This window comes from Oncorhynchus keta, unplaced genomic scaffold, assembly GCF_023373465.1.
Source record: "Oncorhynchus keta strain PuntledgeMale-10-30-2019 unplaced genomic scaffold, Oket_V2 Un_contig_5919_pilon_pilon, whole genome shotgun sequence".
NCBI classification, from domain to species: Eukaryota; Metazoa; Chordata; class Actinopteri; order Salmoniformes; family Salmonidae; genus Oncorhynchus; species Oncorhynchus keta.
The window spans coordinates 111,662-127,056 of NW_026288585.1; the positions used below are offsets into that span (position 1 = coordinate 111,662).

Here is a 15,395-nt window from a genome sequence, read left to right on the forward strand (position 1 = left end):
ATCTTCTATTTGTTGAGGCCACCAGACAGCCCTTTTCATGATCTTGTCTAAAACACATTGTGATTATGTAATAATTTCATTTAACAACAGTTTCCAATGGAAAGCTTCATTGGTAAAGTATCAATTTCAAGAAATGTTGACATACCAAAAGAGCAGTAGGTCTATGCTAGTAATTGTTGCTTGATGCCAAACTGCTGGTGAGCAAAGCACAGTAAAAGAGCAGTAGGTCGATGCTAGTAATTGTTGCTTGATGCCAAACTGCTGGTGAGCAAAGCAAACTATGCAAATTATTGTTCACCAAACCATTTTTGGATCTGCATATTTATTTATGGGAATCCTCTCTCCCTACAATTTGACATTTGCACAGCGCCTGATCCTAGCTGTACAGCAAATCAGCAATCTGTTCGGTTAGCTCAGTGATTACCCAACCTTTTGACCTGTGACCCCCAAAAAGGAGTGGTTCAAAGCTTGCGACCCCGGCACATTCACGCACAGGGAGAATAAGCACAATCCCTGCGCAAATGTAGCCTGTCATTACAGCAATAAATGCTGTTTTATTTTCGAAAACGTAACATACAGAAATAAACAGCGTTTTAAAACCAACATTTTGAGCTGAAAGTCATTCATGTTCCCAGTCAATATCAACTGGGGATATCATGTCACATTGTAAGTTCACTGGAGTCCAGAGCAAGCCTAACCCTACCTGTATGGGTTGGGGTTGGGGTTAGGGTTAGAGGGTTGGGGTTAGAGGGTTGGGGTTAGAGTTAGAGGGTTGGGGTTAGAGGATTGGGGTTAGAGGATTGGGGTTAGAGGGTTAGGGTTAGAGGGTTGGGGTTAGGGTTAGAGGGTTGGGGTTAGAGTGTTGGAGTTGGGGTTAGAGGGTTAGGGTTAGAGGGTTGGGGTTAGGGTTAGAGGGTTGGGGTTAGGGTTAGAGGGTTGGGGTTAGAGTGTTGGAGTTGGGGTTAGAGGGTTGGGGTTAGATGGTTAGGGTTAGAGGGTTGGGGTTAGGGTTAGGGTTAGATGGTTAGGGTTAGGGTTAGAGGGTTGGGGTTAGGGTTAGAGGGTTATGGTTAGAGGGTTGGGTTAGGGTTAGAGCAGGGGTGTCAAACTCAAATACCCAGTGGGCCAAAATGTAAAACCTGAACAAAGTCACGGGCCAACATTGAACAAATTAACCTTTTAATATGGACCCAAACAAGTTTTGCTTTAACATTGAATATGGAACAAGCATCGCTTATTACCATACAATATATAATTTAATAGTGGAGACATGCAAAATCGAATTTCAAATGAAAAAACACATCAATGGCATTCATTTATTAAATAAATAAAATTTAAATAAAAATGGTATGCCTCTTTTCTATTTGCAGCCTTCTGATTTAAATACCAAAATCAACTTTTTCCACTGGCTAATAATTTTACAAATAAAATGATAATAAATCAATCAACCATTCAAGCCCATGCCTTGTAGCAAGAAAAAGTGCATAAAGAAAACGTTAATTATTGCACACTGGTCTAATCTGATGTGCCCAAGCCAGATACCTGGCATCTCTTCTTGGATGCTAGTTCATCAATGTCTGGGCTCAAGCTCTGAGCTGAAGAAATCCTCAGTATCGAGCGAAGATGTTCATCAGTCAGATGTCTCCTGTGAGTTGTTTTGGTCATCTTCATCGAGGAGAAAAGTTGCTCGCATAGATAAGTGCTGCCGAACATGGAGAGCATCTGAGCAGCTTGGGTGCGGAGCTGAGGCATTGTGTCAGGGATGAACCGTGGAAACTGTGCGGCGCCCACAGCATCATACTTTGACTTCAGCGTGTCGTTGCACTGGAGTTCAATCAGATCCATTTGGATGTTGGTTGGTGCATATTCCACATCAACTGCGAAGGGATTACTAAGCAGTTCAAACTTGCATTTCTGGGCATCGAAGTCGGCAAATCGCCGGCTAAACTCAGCGGCGAGAACACTGAGTTTTTCAGCAAACTGTGCGCATGGGAACACGACGGTAGAGATCTGCGCTTTTATGGATTGGCAGCAGGGAAAATGGCAAGGGTTTCCTTGCAGCATCTGATTCTCCCACAGGCACAGTTTAGTTTTGAAGGCCCTCACTGCAGCGTACATGTCTGTGATGATGCGCCCCCGCCCCTGAAGCTGCAGGTTCAGCGCATCGAGATGGCTCGAGATGTCACAGAGAAAGGCCAGCTCACACAGGAACTTTTGCTCCCGGAGCTCTGCTGTATCCTTCCCTTTGGTTTCCAGGAATTGACATATTTCCTCACGCAGCTCGAAACATCTGTTCAGTACTTTTCCTCTGCTTAGCCATCTCACCTCTGTGTGATATGGCACGTCTGCGTATTCCGAACCACACTCCTCCAGAAAAGATTTAAACTGGCGGTGATTTAGACCTTTGGCTCTTATAAAGTTAACTACCTGTGTTACTGTGGTCATAACATGTTCCATCTTTAGGGCTTTGGCACACAGTGCTTCCTGATGTATGATGCAGTGGTAAACAGTTAGCTCACCTGCACAGTTCTCTTCCCGCATCTTCTCCCGAACCATGCCCACCAGTCCACTCTTTTTACCGCACACGCTGGCGCACCATCTGTCGTTAATCCGAGTTTATCCCACGGCAGCTTTATTTCAGTTACACATTTGGAAACCTCCTCAAAGATTTCCTTTCCTGTGGTTGTGCCATGCATTGATTTGAATCCTAATAGCTCCTCCGTAACACACAGATTTGAGTCCACTCCACGGATGAAGACTGACAGATGAGCAGTATCAGATGCGTCGCAGCTCTCATCCACAGCGAGGGAGAACGCAACAAAATCTTTTCCCTTTTCCATCAGCTGGTCATACAGATTGGTGGCAAGATCACATGTGCGATCAGCTACTGTGTTCCTGCTCAGGCTCACGTTTGAAAATGCTTGTTTTTTCTCTGGGCATACGAGGTCACAAACCTTCATCATGCACTTTTTCATGAACTCTCCCTCATTAAAGGGCCGGGCTGATTTTGCGATCTCTGCTGCCACTATATAACTAGCCTTTACAGCAGCCTCGCTTTGTGATGTGGCTTTTTTAAACATATTCTGTTGTGAAACCAAACTTCTTTTCATCTCCTCTACTTTCTGGCTCCTTTGAGTCATGTCCAGGTCCTTGTATTTGTCATGGTGTTTCGTTTCATAGTGTCGTCTAATGTTGTACTCCTTACTTACAGCCACGTTGACTCTACAAACAAGACAAACAGGTTTGTCTTTTACATATGTAAACAGATATTCTGCCTCCCACTTGTCCAGAAAGCTCCTGTTTTCTGCCTTTCTTTTCGCCATTTTTGGGAAGGGTTAGCTCGCTGACAGTTGTAGCGTCTATGTTGCTATGACTACTGTCACGGAGGAGAGAGCGTTTCTGGGTCCTGTCCTGATTGGCGCGCGAAAACAGCAGAGCATTATGGGATTTGTAGTATTAGTGGTGAATGCGCTGTATAATACCGGCGGGCCAGCTCTAGTAGTAATTTGGTATTGTCTCGCGGGCCAAATATAATTACCCCGCGGGCCAAATTTGGCCCACGGGCCAGAGTTTGACACCCATGGGTTAGAGGGTTGGGGTTATGGTTAGAGGGTTGGGGTTAGGGTTAGAGGGTTGGGGTTAGGGTTAGAGGGTTGGGGTTAGGGTTAGAGGGTTGGGGTTAGGGTTAGAGGGTTGGGGTTAGAGGGTTGGGGTTAGGGTTAGGGTTAGAGGGTTGGGATTAGGGTTAGGGTTAGAGTGTTGGGGTTAGGGTTAGAGGGTTGGGATTAGGGTGTTAGAGGGTTGGGGTTAGGGTTAGAGGGTTGGTATTAGGGTTGGGGTTAGGGTTAGAGGGTTGGGGTTAGGGTTAGAGGGTTGGGTTTAGGGTTAGGGTTAGAGGGTTGGGGTTAGGGTTAGAGGGTTGGGATTGGGGTTAGAGGGTTGGGGTTATGGTTAGAGGGTTGGGTTTAGGGTTGGGGTTGGGGTTAGGGTTGGGGTTAGGGTTAGAGGGTTGGGGTTAGGGTTAGAGGGGGTTAGAGGGTTAGAGGGGGTTTGGGGTTGGGGTTAGGGTTAGAGGGTTGGGGTTAGGGTTAGAGGGTTGGGTTTAGGGTTGGGGTTAGGGTTAGAGGGTTGGGTTTAGGGTTAGGGTTGGGGTTAGGGTTAGGGGTTGGGGTAGAGGGTTGGGGTTAGGGTTAGAGGGTTGGGTTTAGGGTTGGGGTTAGAGGGTTGGGTTTAGGGTTGGGGTTAGGGTTAGAGGGTTGGGGTTAGGGTTAGGGTTAGAGGGTTGGGGTTGGGGTTGGGGTTAGAGGGTTAGAGGGTTGGGGTTAGGGTTAGAGGGTTGGGGTTAGGGTTAGAGGGTTGGGTTTAGGGTTGGGGTTAGGGTTAGAGGGTTGGGTTTAGGGTTGGGGTTAGGGTTAGAGGGTTGGGTTAGGGTTAGAGGGTTGGGGTTAGGGTTAGAGGGTTGGGTTTAGGGTTGGGGTTAGGGTTAGAGGGTTGGGTTTAGGGTTGGGGTTAGGGTTAGAGGGTTGGGTTTAGGGTTGGGGTTAGGGTTAGGGTTTAGGGTTGGGGTTAGGGTTGGGTTAGGGTTGGGGTTAGAGGGTTGGGTTTAGGGTTGGGGTTGGGTTAGAGGGTTGGGTTAGGGTTAGGGTTGGGGTTAGGGTTAGAGGGTTGGGGGTTAGAGGTTAGAGGGTTGGGGGTTGGGGTTAGGGTTAGTTGGGGTTGGGTTTAGGGTTGGGGTTAGGGTTAGAGGGTTGGGTTTAGGGTTGGGGTTAGGGTTAGAGGGTTGGGTTTAGGGTTGGGGTTAGGGTTAGGGTTGGGTTAGGGTTGGGGGTTAGGGTTAGGGTTAGAGGGTTAGGGGTTAGGGTTAGGGTTAGGGGTTGGGGTTAGAGGGTTGGGTTTAGGGTTGGGGTTAGGGTTAGGGTTGGGTTTAGGGTTGGGGTTAGGGTTGGGGTTAGGGTTAGAGGGTTGGGGGTTTAGGGGTTGGGGTTAGGGTTGGGTTTAGGGTTGGGGTTAGGGTTAGGGTTGGGTTAGAGGGTTGGGGGTTAGGGGTTGGGGTTAGGGTTAGAGGGTTGGGTTTAGGGTTGGGGTTAGGGTTAGAGGGTTGGGTTTAGGGTTGGGGTTAGGGTTAGGTTGGGGGTTGGGGTTAGGGTTGGGGTTAGGGTTGGGTTTAGGGTTGGGGGGGTTAGAGGGGTTGGGGTTAGGGTTAGAGGGTTGGGTTTAGGGTTGGGGTTGGGGTTAGAGGGTTGGGTTTAGGGTTGGGGTTGGGGTTAGAGGGTTGGGGTTAGGGTTGGGGTTAGGGTTAGGGTTGGGTTTAGGGTTGGGGTTAGGGTTAGAGGGTTGGGTTTAGGGTTGGGGTTAGGGTTAGGAGGGTTGGGTTTGAGGGTTAGGGTTAGGGAGGGTTGGGTTTAGGGTTGGGGTTAGGGTTAGAGGGTTGGGTTTAGGGTTGGGGTTAGGGTTAGAGGGTTAGGGGTTGGGGTTAGGGTTAGGGGTTAGGGGGTTGGGGTTAGGGGTTGGGGTTAGGGTTAGAGGGTTGGGTTTAGGGTTGGGGTTAGGGTTAGAGGGTTGGGTTTAGGGTAGGGGTTAGGGTTAGGGTTGGGTTTAGGGTTGGGGTTAGGGTTAGAGGGTTGGGGTTAGGGTTGGGGTTAGGGTTAGAGGGTTGGGGTTAGGGTTGGGGTTAGGGTTAGGGGGTTAGGGTTAGAGGGTTGGGGTTAGGGTTAGGGTTAGGGTTGGGGTTAGGGTTGGGGTTAGGGTTAGAGGGTTGGGTTTAGGGTTGGGGTTAGGGTTAGAGGGTTAGGGTTAGGGTTAGAGGGTTGGGGTTAGAGGGTTGGGGTTAGGGTTGGGGTTAGGGTTAGAGGGATGGGGTTAGGGTTAGAGGGTTGGGGTTAGGGTTGGGGTTAGGGTTAGAGGGATGGGGTTAGGGTTAGAGGGTTGGGGTTAGAGGGTTGGGTTTAGGGTTGGGGTTAGGGTTAGAGGGATGGGGTTAGGGTTAGAGGGTTGGGGTTAGAGGGTTGGGTTTAGGGTTGGGGTTAGGGTTAGAGGGATGGGGTTAGGGTTAGAGGGTTGGGGTTAGAGGGTTGGGTTTAGGGTTGGGGTTAGGGTTAGAGGGATGGGGTTAGGGTTATAGGGTTGGGGTTAGGGTTGGGGTTGGGTTTAGGGTTGGGGGGTTGGGGTTAGGGTTAGAGGGATGGGGTTAGGGTTAGAGGGTTGGGGTTAGAGGGTTGGGTTTAGGGTTGGGGTTAGGGTTAGAGGGATGGGGTTAGGGTTAGAGGGATGGGGTTAGGGTTAGAGGGATGGGGTTAGGGTTAGAGGGTTGGATTTAGGGTTGGGGTTAGGGTTAGAGGGTTGGGTTTAGGGTAGGGGTTAGGGTTAGGGTAGGGGTTAGGGTTGGGGTTAGAGGGTTGGGTTTAGGGTAGGGGTTAGGGTTAGGGTAGGGGTTAGGGTTAGGGGGTTAGGGTTGGGGTTAGGGAGGGTTGGGTTTTAGGGTTAGAGGGTTGGGGTTAGGGTTAGGGTTGGGGTTGGGGTTAGAGGGTTGGGTTTAGGGTAGGGGGTAGGGGTTAGGGTTAGGGTTGGGGTTAGAGGGTTGGGTTTAGGGTAGGGGGTAGGGGTTAGGGTTAGGGTTGGGGTTAGGGTTGGGTTTAGGGTAGGGGTTAGGGTTAGGGTAGGGGTTAGGGTTGGGGTTAGAGGGTTGGGGTTAGGGTAGGGGTTAGGGTTAGGGTAGGGGTTAGGGTTGGGGTTAGAGGGTTGGGTTTAGGGTAGGGGTTAGGGTTAGGGTAGGGGTTAGGGTTGGGGTTAGAGGGTTGGGGTTAGGGTTAGGGGTTAGGGTTAGGGTAGGGGTTAGGGTTGGGGTTAGAGGGTTGGGGTTAGGGTAGGGGTTAGGGTTAGGGTAGGGGTTAGGGTTGGGGTTAGAGGGTTAGGGTTAGCATTCCTTCACCCGAATATGTTACATTCCATAAGTGCTGAAGGTAGTGAGATGTTCCATCAATAGAATAGAGTTATAACCCAGCCATCTGTAGACATATAGTCAGTCCCACCACTGAGGAATAGAGTTATAACCCAGCCATCTGTAGACATATAGTCAGTCCCACCACTGAGGAATAGAGTTATAACCCAGCCATCTGTAGACATATAGTCAGTCCCACCACTGAGGAATGTTATTCCAGCCATCTGTAGACATATAGTCAGTCCCACCACTGAGGAATAAGTTATAACCCAGCCATCTGTAGACATATAGTCAGTCCCACCAATTGAGGAATAGAGTTATAACCCAGCCATCTGTAGATCACTATAGTCAGTCCCACCACTGAGGAATAGAGTTATAACCCAGCCATCTGTAGACATATAGTCAGTGTGTGTGTGTGTGAGGTAGAGTTATAACCCAGCCATCTGTAGACATATAGTCAGTCCCACCACTGAGGAATGTGTTATAACCCAGCCATCTGTAGACATATAGTCAGTCCCACCACTGAGGAATAGAGTTATAACCCAGCCATCTGTAGACATATAGTCAGTCCCACCACTGAGGAATAGAGTTATAACCCAGCCATCTGTAGACATATAGTCAGTCCCACCACTGAGGAATAGAGTTATAACCCAGCCATCTGTAGACATATAGTCAGTCCCACCACTGAGGAATAGAGTTATAACCCAGCCATCTGTAGACATATAGTCAGTCCCACCACTGAGGAATAGAGTTATAACCCAGCCATCTGTAGACATATAGTCAGTCCCACCACTGAGGAACCCAAACTAGGTCTGGAATATGATCATGATCAATTAAATCCCCAGAATTGTTCTGGTAAAAGAAAACAGGGGCTTTCTGATCACTAATATGTGAGACTGCCTTTGCGCGCCCATGCTGATGACTGGTGTGTGTGTGTGTGTGTGTGTGTGTGTGTGTGTGTGTGTGTTTGTCTGTGTGTGTGTGTGTGTGTGTGTGTGTGTGTGTGTGTGTGACCACGGTGTGTCTGACTGATCCCAGTTCAGCTCAGCACGGTGTCTGAACAAAGTAGTAGGGTGTGTGTGTCTATAGACCACTGTGTCTGTGTGTGTGTGTGTGTGTGTGTGTTTGTGTGTGTCTGTGTGTGTGTCTATAGGTCCCAGTTTAAATCTAGCTGGCATGATCTCCAGTGTCAGTTTTAATCTGTCAGCAATCTGAACAAAGTAGTACAGTGTGGACGGTTCGTGTGTGCGTGCGTGCGGGTATAGACCACAGTGTGTGTGTACTGACTGTCTGCGTCTATTTGGTCAGCGTTCGGCACAAGTCGGCAGTTGTCACGGTCATCAGGGATACCATCGTTGTCATCATCATGGTCGCAGGCGTCGCCAATGCCATCTCTGTCATGGTCAACCTGGTTGCTATTGGCAACGTAGCGACAGTTGTCGAGGGAGTTCTGATGACCGTCCTCATCTATATCCTCATTATCATCACAGTGATCACCAACCAGATCACTGTCTGAATCAGTCTACACAAAAACAGACAAACACACCTGGTTAGCAATACTGCAGTCCAACAAGGTCCCTACTACTTTGTTCAGATTACTGAACTGAACTGGAGATCACAGTGTCTGGTTTTAATCTATAGACCACGGTGTCTGGTTTTAATCTATAGACCACGGTGTCTGGTTTTAATCTATAGACCACGGTGTCTGGTTTTAATCTATAGACCACGGTGTCTGGTTTTAATCTATAGACCACAGTGTCTAGTTTTAATCTATAGACCACGGTGTCTAGTTTTAATCTATAGACCACAGTGTCTAGTTTTAATCTATAGACCACAGTGTCTGGTTTTAATCTATAGACCACGGTGTCTAGTTTTAATCTATAGACCACGGTGTCTGGTTTTAATCTATAGACCACGGTGTCTAGTTTTAATCTATAGACCACGGTGTCTGGTTTTAATCTATAGACCACGGTGTCTGGTTTTAATCTATAGACCACGGTGTCTAGTTTTAATCTATAGACCACGGTGTCTGGTTTTAATCTATAGACCACAGTGTCTGGTTTTAATCTATAGACCACAGTGTCTGGTTTTAATCTATAGACCACGGTGTCTGGTTTTAATCTATAGACCACGGTGTCTGGTTTTAATCTATAGACCACGGTGTCTAGTTTTAATCTATAGACCACGGTGTCTGGTTTTAATCTATAGACCACAGTGTCTGGTTTTAATCTATAGACCACGGTGTCTAGTTTTAATCTATAGACCACGGTGTCTGGTTTTAATCTATAGACCACAGTGTCTGGTTTTAATCTATAGACCACAGTGTCTGGTTTTAATCTATAGACCACGGTGTCTGGTTTTAATCTATAGACCACGGTGTCTGGTTTTAATCTATAGACCACAGTGTCTGGTTTTAATCTATAGACCACGGTGTCTGGTTTTAATCTATAGACCACGGTGTCTGGTTTTAATCTATAGACCACAGTGTCTGGTTTTAATCTATAGACCACGGTGTCTGGTTTTAATCTATAGACCACAGTGTCTGGTTTTAATCTATAGACCACGGTGTCTGGTTTTAATCTATAGACCACGGTGTCTGGTTTTAATCTATAGACCACAGTGTCTGGTTTTAATCTATAGACCACAGTGTCTGGTTTTAATCTATAGACCACGGTGTCTGGTTTTAATCTATAGACCACAGTGTCTGGTTTTAATCTATAGACCACAGTGTCTGGTTTTAATCTATAGACCACAGTGTCTGGTTTTAATCTATAGACCACAGTGTCTGGTTTTAATCTATAGACCACAGTGTCTGGTTTTAATCTATAGACCACAGTGTCTGGTTTTAATCTATAGACCACGGTGTCTGGTTTTAATCTATAGACCACAGTGACTGGTTCTAATCTATAGACCACGGTGTCTGGTTTTAATCTATAGACCACGGTGTCTGGTTTTAATCTATAGACCACAGTGTCTGGTTTTAATCTATAGACCACAGTGTCTGGTTTTAATCTATAGACCACAGTGTCTGGTTTTAATCTATAGACCACAGTGTCTGGTTTTAATCTATAGACCACAGTGTCTGGTTTTAATCTATAGACCACGGTGTCTGGTTTTAATCTATAGACCACAGTGTCTGGTTTTAATCTATAGACCACAGTGTCTGGTTTTAATCTATAGACCACAGTGTCTGGTTTTAATCTATAGACCACGGTGTCTGGTTTTAATCTATAGACCACAGTGTCTGGTTTTAATCTATAGACCACGGTGTCTGGTTTTAATCTATAGACCACGGTGTCTGGTTTTAATCTATAGACCACGGTGTCTGGTTTTAATCTATAGACCACAGTGTCTGGTTTTAATCTATAGACCACGGTGTCTGGTTTTAATCTATAGACCACAGTGTCTGGTTTTAATCTATAGACCACGGTGTCTGGTTTTAATCTATAGACCACGGTGTCTGGTTTTAATCTATAGACCACGGTGTCTAGTTTTAATCTATAGACCACAGTGTCTGGTTTTAATCTATAGACCACGGTGTCTGGTTTTAATCTATAGACCACAGTGTCTGGTTTTAATCTATAGACCACGGTGTCTGGTTTTAATCTATAGACCACGGTGTCTGGTTTTAATCTATAGACCACGGTGTCTGGTTTTAATCTATAGACCACGGTGTCTGGTTTTAATCTATAGACCACGGTGTCTGGTTTTAATCTATAGACCACGGTGTCTGGTTTTAATCTATAGACCTATAGACAGTGTCTGGTTTTAATCTATAGACCACAGTGTCTGGTTTTAATCTATAGACCACAGTGTCTGGTTTTAATCTATAGACCACAGTGTCTGGTTTTAATCTATAGACCACAGTGTCTGGTTTTAATCTATAGACCACGGTGTCTGGTTTTAATCTATAGACCACAGTGTCTGGTTTTAATCTATAGACCACAGTGTCTGGTTTTAATCTATAGACCACAGTGTCTGGTTTTAATCTATAGACCACAGTGTCTGGTTTTAATCTATAGACCACAGTGTCTGGTTTTAATCTATAGACCACGGTGTCTGGTTTTAATCTATAGACCACGGTGTCTGGTTTTAATCTATAGACCACGGTGTCTGGTTTTAATCTATAGACCACGGTGTCTGGTTTTAATCTATAGACCACGGTGTCTGGTTTTAATCTATAGACCACGGTGTCTGGTTTTAATCTATAGACCACGGTGTCTGGTTTTAATCTATAGACCACGGTGTCTGGTTTTAATCTATAGACCACAGTGTCTGGTTTTAATCTATAGACCACGGTGTCTGGTTTTAATCTATAGACCACGGTGTCTGGTTTTAATCTATAGACCACGGTGTCTGGTTTTAATCTATAGACCACAGTGTCTGGTTTTAATCTATAGACCACGGTGTCTGGTTTTAATCTATAGACCACGGTGTCTGGTTTTAATCTATAGACCACAGTGTCTGGTTTTAATCTATAGACCACGGTGTCTGGTTTTAATCTATAGACCACAGTGTCTGGTTTTAATCTATAGACCACGGTGTCTGGTTTTAATCTATAGACCACGGTGTCTGGTTTTAATCTATAGACCACGGTGTCTGGTTTTAATCTATAGACCACGGTGTCTGGTTTTAATCTATAGACCACGGTGTCTGGTTTTAATCTATAGACCACAGTGTCTGGTTTTAATCTATAGACCACGGTGTCTGGTTTTAATCTATAGACCACGGTGTCTAGTTTTAATCTAAAGACCACGGTGTCTGGTTTTAATCTATAGACCACAGTGTCTGGTTTTAATCTATAGACCACGGTGTCTGGTTTTAATCTATAGACCACGGTGTCTGGTTTTAATCTATAGACCACGGTGTCTGGTTTTAATCTATAGACCACGGTGTCTGGTTTTAATCTATAGACCACGGTGTCTAGTTTTAATCTATAGACCACGGTGTCTGGTTTTAATCTATAGACCACGGTGTCTGGTTTTAATCTATAGACCACGGTGTCTGGTTTTAATCTATAGACCACGGTGTCTGGTTTTAATCTATAGACCACAGTGTCTGGTTTTAATCTATAGACCACGGTGTCTAGTTTTAATCTATAGACCACGGTGTCTGGTTTTAATCTATAGACCACAGTGACTGGTTTTAATCTATAGACCACGGTGTCTGGTTTTAATCTATAGACCACAGTGTCTGGTTTTAATCTATAGACCACGGTGTCTGGTTTTAATCTATAGACCTATAGACGGTGTCTGGTTTTAATCTATAGACCACGGTGTCTGGTTTTAATCTATGGACCACAGTGTCTGGTTTTAATCTATAGACCACAGTGTCTGGTTTTAATCTATAGACCACGGTGTCTGGTTTTAATCTATAGACCACAGTGTCTGGTTTTAATCTATAGACCACGGTGTCTGGTTTTAATCTATAGACCACAGTGTCTGGTTTTAATCTATAGACCACGGTGTCTGGTTTTAATCTATAGACCACGGTGTCTGGTTTTAATCTATAGACCACGGTGTCTGGTTTTAATCTATAGACCACAGTGTCTGGTTTTAATCTATAGACCACGGTGTCTGGTTTTAATCTATAGACCACGGTGTCTGGTTTTAATCTATAGACCACGGTGTCTGGTTTTAATCTATAGACCACGGTGTCTGGTTTTAATCTATAGACCACGGTGTCTAGTTTTAATCTATAGACCACGGTGTCTAGTTTTAATCTATAGACCACGGTGTCTGGTTTTAATCTATAGACCACGGTGTCTGGTTTTAATCTATAGACCACGGTGTCTGGTTTTAATCTATAGACCACGGTGTCTGGTTTTAATCTATAGACCACGGTGTCTGGTTTTAATCTATAGACCACGGTGTCTGGTTTTAATCTATAGACCACGGTGTCTGGTTTTAATCTATAGACCACGGTGTCTGGTTTTAATCTATAGACCACAGTGTCTGGTTTTAATCTATAGACCACGGTGTCTGGTTTTAATCTATAGACCACAGTGTCTGGTTTTAATCTATAGACCACAGTGTCTGGTTTTAATCTATAGACCACGGTGTCTGGTTTTAATCTATAGACCACAGTGTCTGGTTTTTTAACCACAGTGTCTATAGACCACGGTGTCTGGTTTTAATCTATAGACCACGGTGTCTGGTTTTAATCTATAGACCACGGTGGTTTTGTCTGGTTTTAATCTATAGACCACTATAGAGTGTCTGGTTTTAATCTATAGACCACGGTGTCTGGTTTTAATCTATAGACCACAGTGTCTAGTTTTAATCTATAGACCACGGTGTCTGGTTTTAATCTATAGACCACGGTGTCTGGTTTTAATCTATAGACCACGGTGTCTGGTTTTAATCTATAGACCACAGTGTCTGGTTTTAATCTATAGACCACGGTGTCTGGTTTTAATCTATAGACCACAGTGTCTGGTTTTAATCTATAGACCACGGTGTCTGGTTTTAATCTATAGACCACAGTGTCTGGTTTTAATCTATAGACCACAGTGTCTGGTTTTAATCTATAGACCACAGTGTCTGGTTTTAATCTATAGACCACAGTGTCTGGTTTTAATCTATAGACCACGGTGTCCACAGTGTCTGGTTTTAATCTATAGACCACGGTGTCTGGTTTTAATCTATAGACCTGGTTTTAATCACGGTGTCTGGTTTTAATCTATAGACCACGGTGTCTGGTTTTAATCTATAGACCACGGTGTCTAGTTTTAATCTATAGACCACGGTGTCTAGTTTTAATCTATAGACCACAGTGTCTGGTGTTAATCTATAGACCACGGTGTCTGGTTTTAATCTATAGACCACAGTGTCTGGTTTTAATCTATAGACCACGGTGTCTGGTTTTAATCTATAGACCACAGTGTCTGGTTTTAATCTATAGACCACGGTGTCTGGTTTTAATCTATAGACCACGGTGTCTGGTTTTAATCTATAGACCACGGTGTCTGGTTTTAATCTATAGACCACGGTGTCTGGTTTTAATCTATAGACCACGGTGTCTGGTTTTAATCTATAGACCACAGTGTCTGGTTTTAATCTATAGACCACGGTGTCTGGTTTTAATCTATAGACCACAGTGTCTGGTTTTAATCTATAGACCACGGTGTCTGGTTTTAATCTATAGACCACAGTGTCTGGTTTTAATCTATAGACCACGGTGTCTGGTTTTAATCTATAGACCACGGTGTCTGGTTTTAATCTATAGACCACGGTGTCTGGTTTTAATCTATAGACCACAGTGTCTGGTTTTAATCTATAGACCACAGTGTCTGGTTTTAATCTATAGACCACAGTGACTGGTTTTAATCTATAGACCACGGTGTCTGGTTTTAATCTATAGACCACAGTGTCTGGTTTTAATCTATAGACCACGGTGTCTGGTTTTAATCTATAGACCACAGTGTCTGGTTTTAATCTATAGACCACGGTGTCTGGTTTTAATCTATAGACCACGGTGTCTGGTTTTAATCTATAGACCACGGTGTCTGGTTTTAATCTATAGACCACGGTGTCTAGTTTTAATCTATAGACCACGGTGTCTAGTTTTAATCTATAGACCACGGTGTCTGGTTTTAATCTATAGACCACAGTGTCTGGTTTTAATCTATAGACCACGGTGTCTGGTTTTAATCTATAGACCACGGTGTCTGGTTTTAATCTATAGACCACAGTGTCTGGTTTTAATCTATAGACCACGGTGTCTGGTTTTAATCTATAGACCATGGTGTCTGGTTTTTCTGGTGGTGTCAATGACCACGGTGTCTGGTTTTAATCTATAGACCATGGTGTCTGTTTTAATCTATAGACCACGGTGTCTGGTTTTAATCTATAGACCATGTGTCTGGTTTTAATCTATAGACCACAGTGTCTGGTTTTAATCTATAGACCACGGTGTCTGGTTTTAATCTATAGACCACGGTGTCTGGTTTAATCTATAGTGTGTCTGGTTTTAATCTGTAGACCACAGTGTCTGGTTTTAATCTATAGACCACAGTGTCTGGTTTTAATCTATAGACCACGGTGTCTGGTTTTAATCTATAGACCACAGTGTCTGGTTTTAATCTATAGACCACGGTGTCTGGTTTTAATCTATAGACCACGGTGTCTGGTTTTAATCTATAGACCACGGTGTCTGGTTTTAATCTATAGACCACGGTGTCTGGTTTTAATCTATAGACCACGGTGTCTGGTTTTCTCTAAAGACCACGGTGTCTGGTTTTAATCTATAGACCACAGTGTCTGGTTTTAATCTATAGACCACAGTGTCTGGTTTTAATCAGACCACGGTGTCTAGTTTTAATCTATAGACCACGGTGTCTGGTTTTAATCTATAGACCACAGTGTCTGGTTTTAATCTAGACCACAGTGTCTAGTTTTAATCTATAGACCACAGTGTCTGGGTGTCTGGTTTTAATCTATAGACCACGGTGTCTGGT

At 44.6% G+C, this 15,395-nt stretch overlaps 1 protein-coding gene across 1 annotated transcript in view; it reads right to left on the reverse strand.

The window, feature by feature from the left end:
* LOC118382220 (thrombospondin-2-like) overlaps positions 1-14,743 on the reverse strand; it is a 30,269-nt gene extending 15,526 nt beyond the window's left edge. The window contains exons 1-2 of the mRNA XM_052510636.1: positions 14,714-14,743; positions 8,225-8,459 (exon numbers count right to left, since the gene is read on the reverse strand). Of these exons, the coding sequence (XP_052366596.1) occupies positions 8,225-8,459; positions 14,714-14,743 (265 nt within the window). The remainder of the gene's footprint in view (positions 1-8,224; positions 8,460-14,713) is intronic.
* Positions 14,744-15,395: the final 652 nt, after the last annotated feature.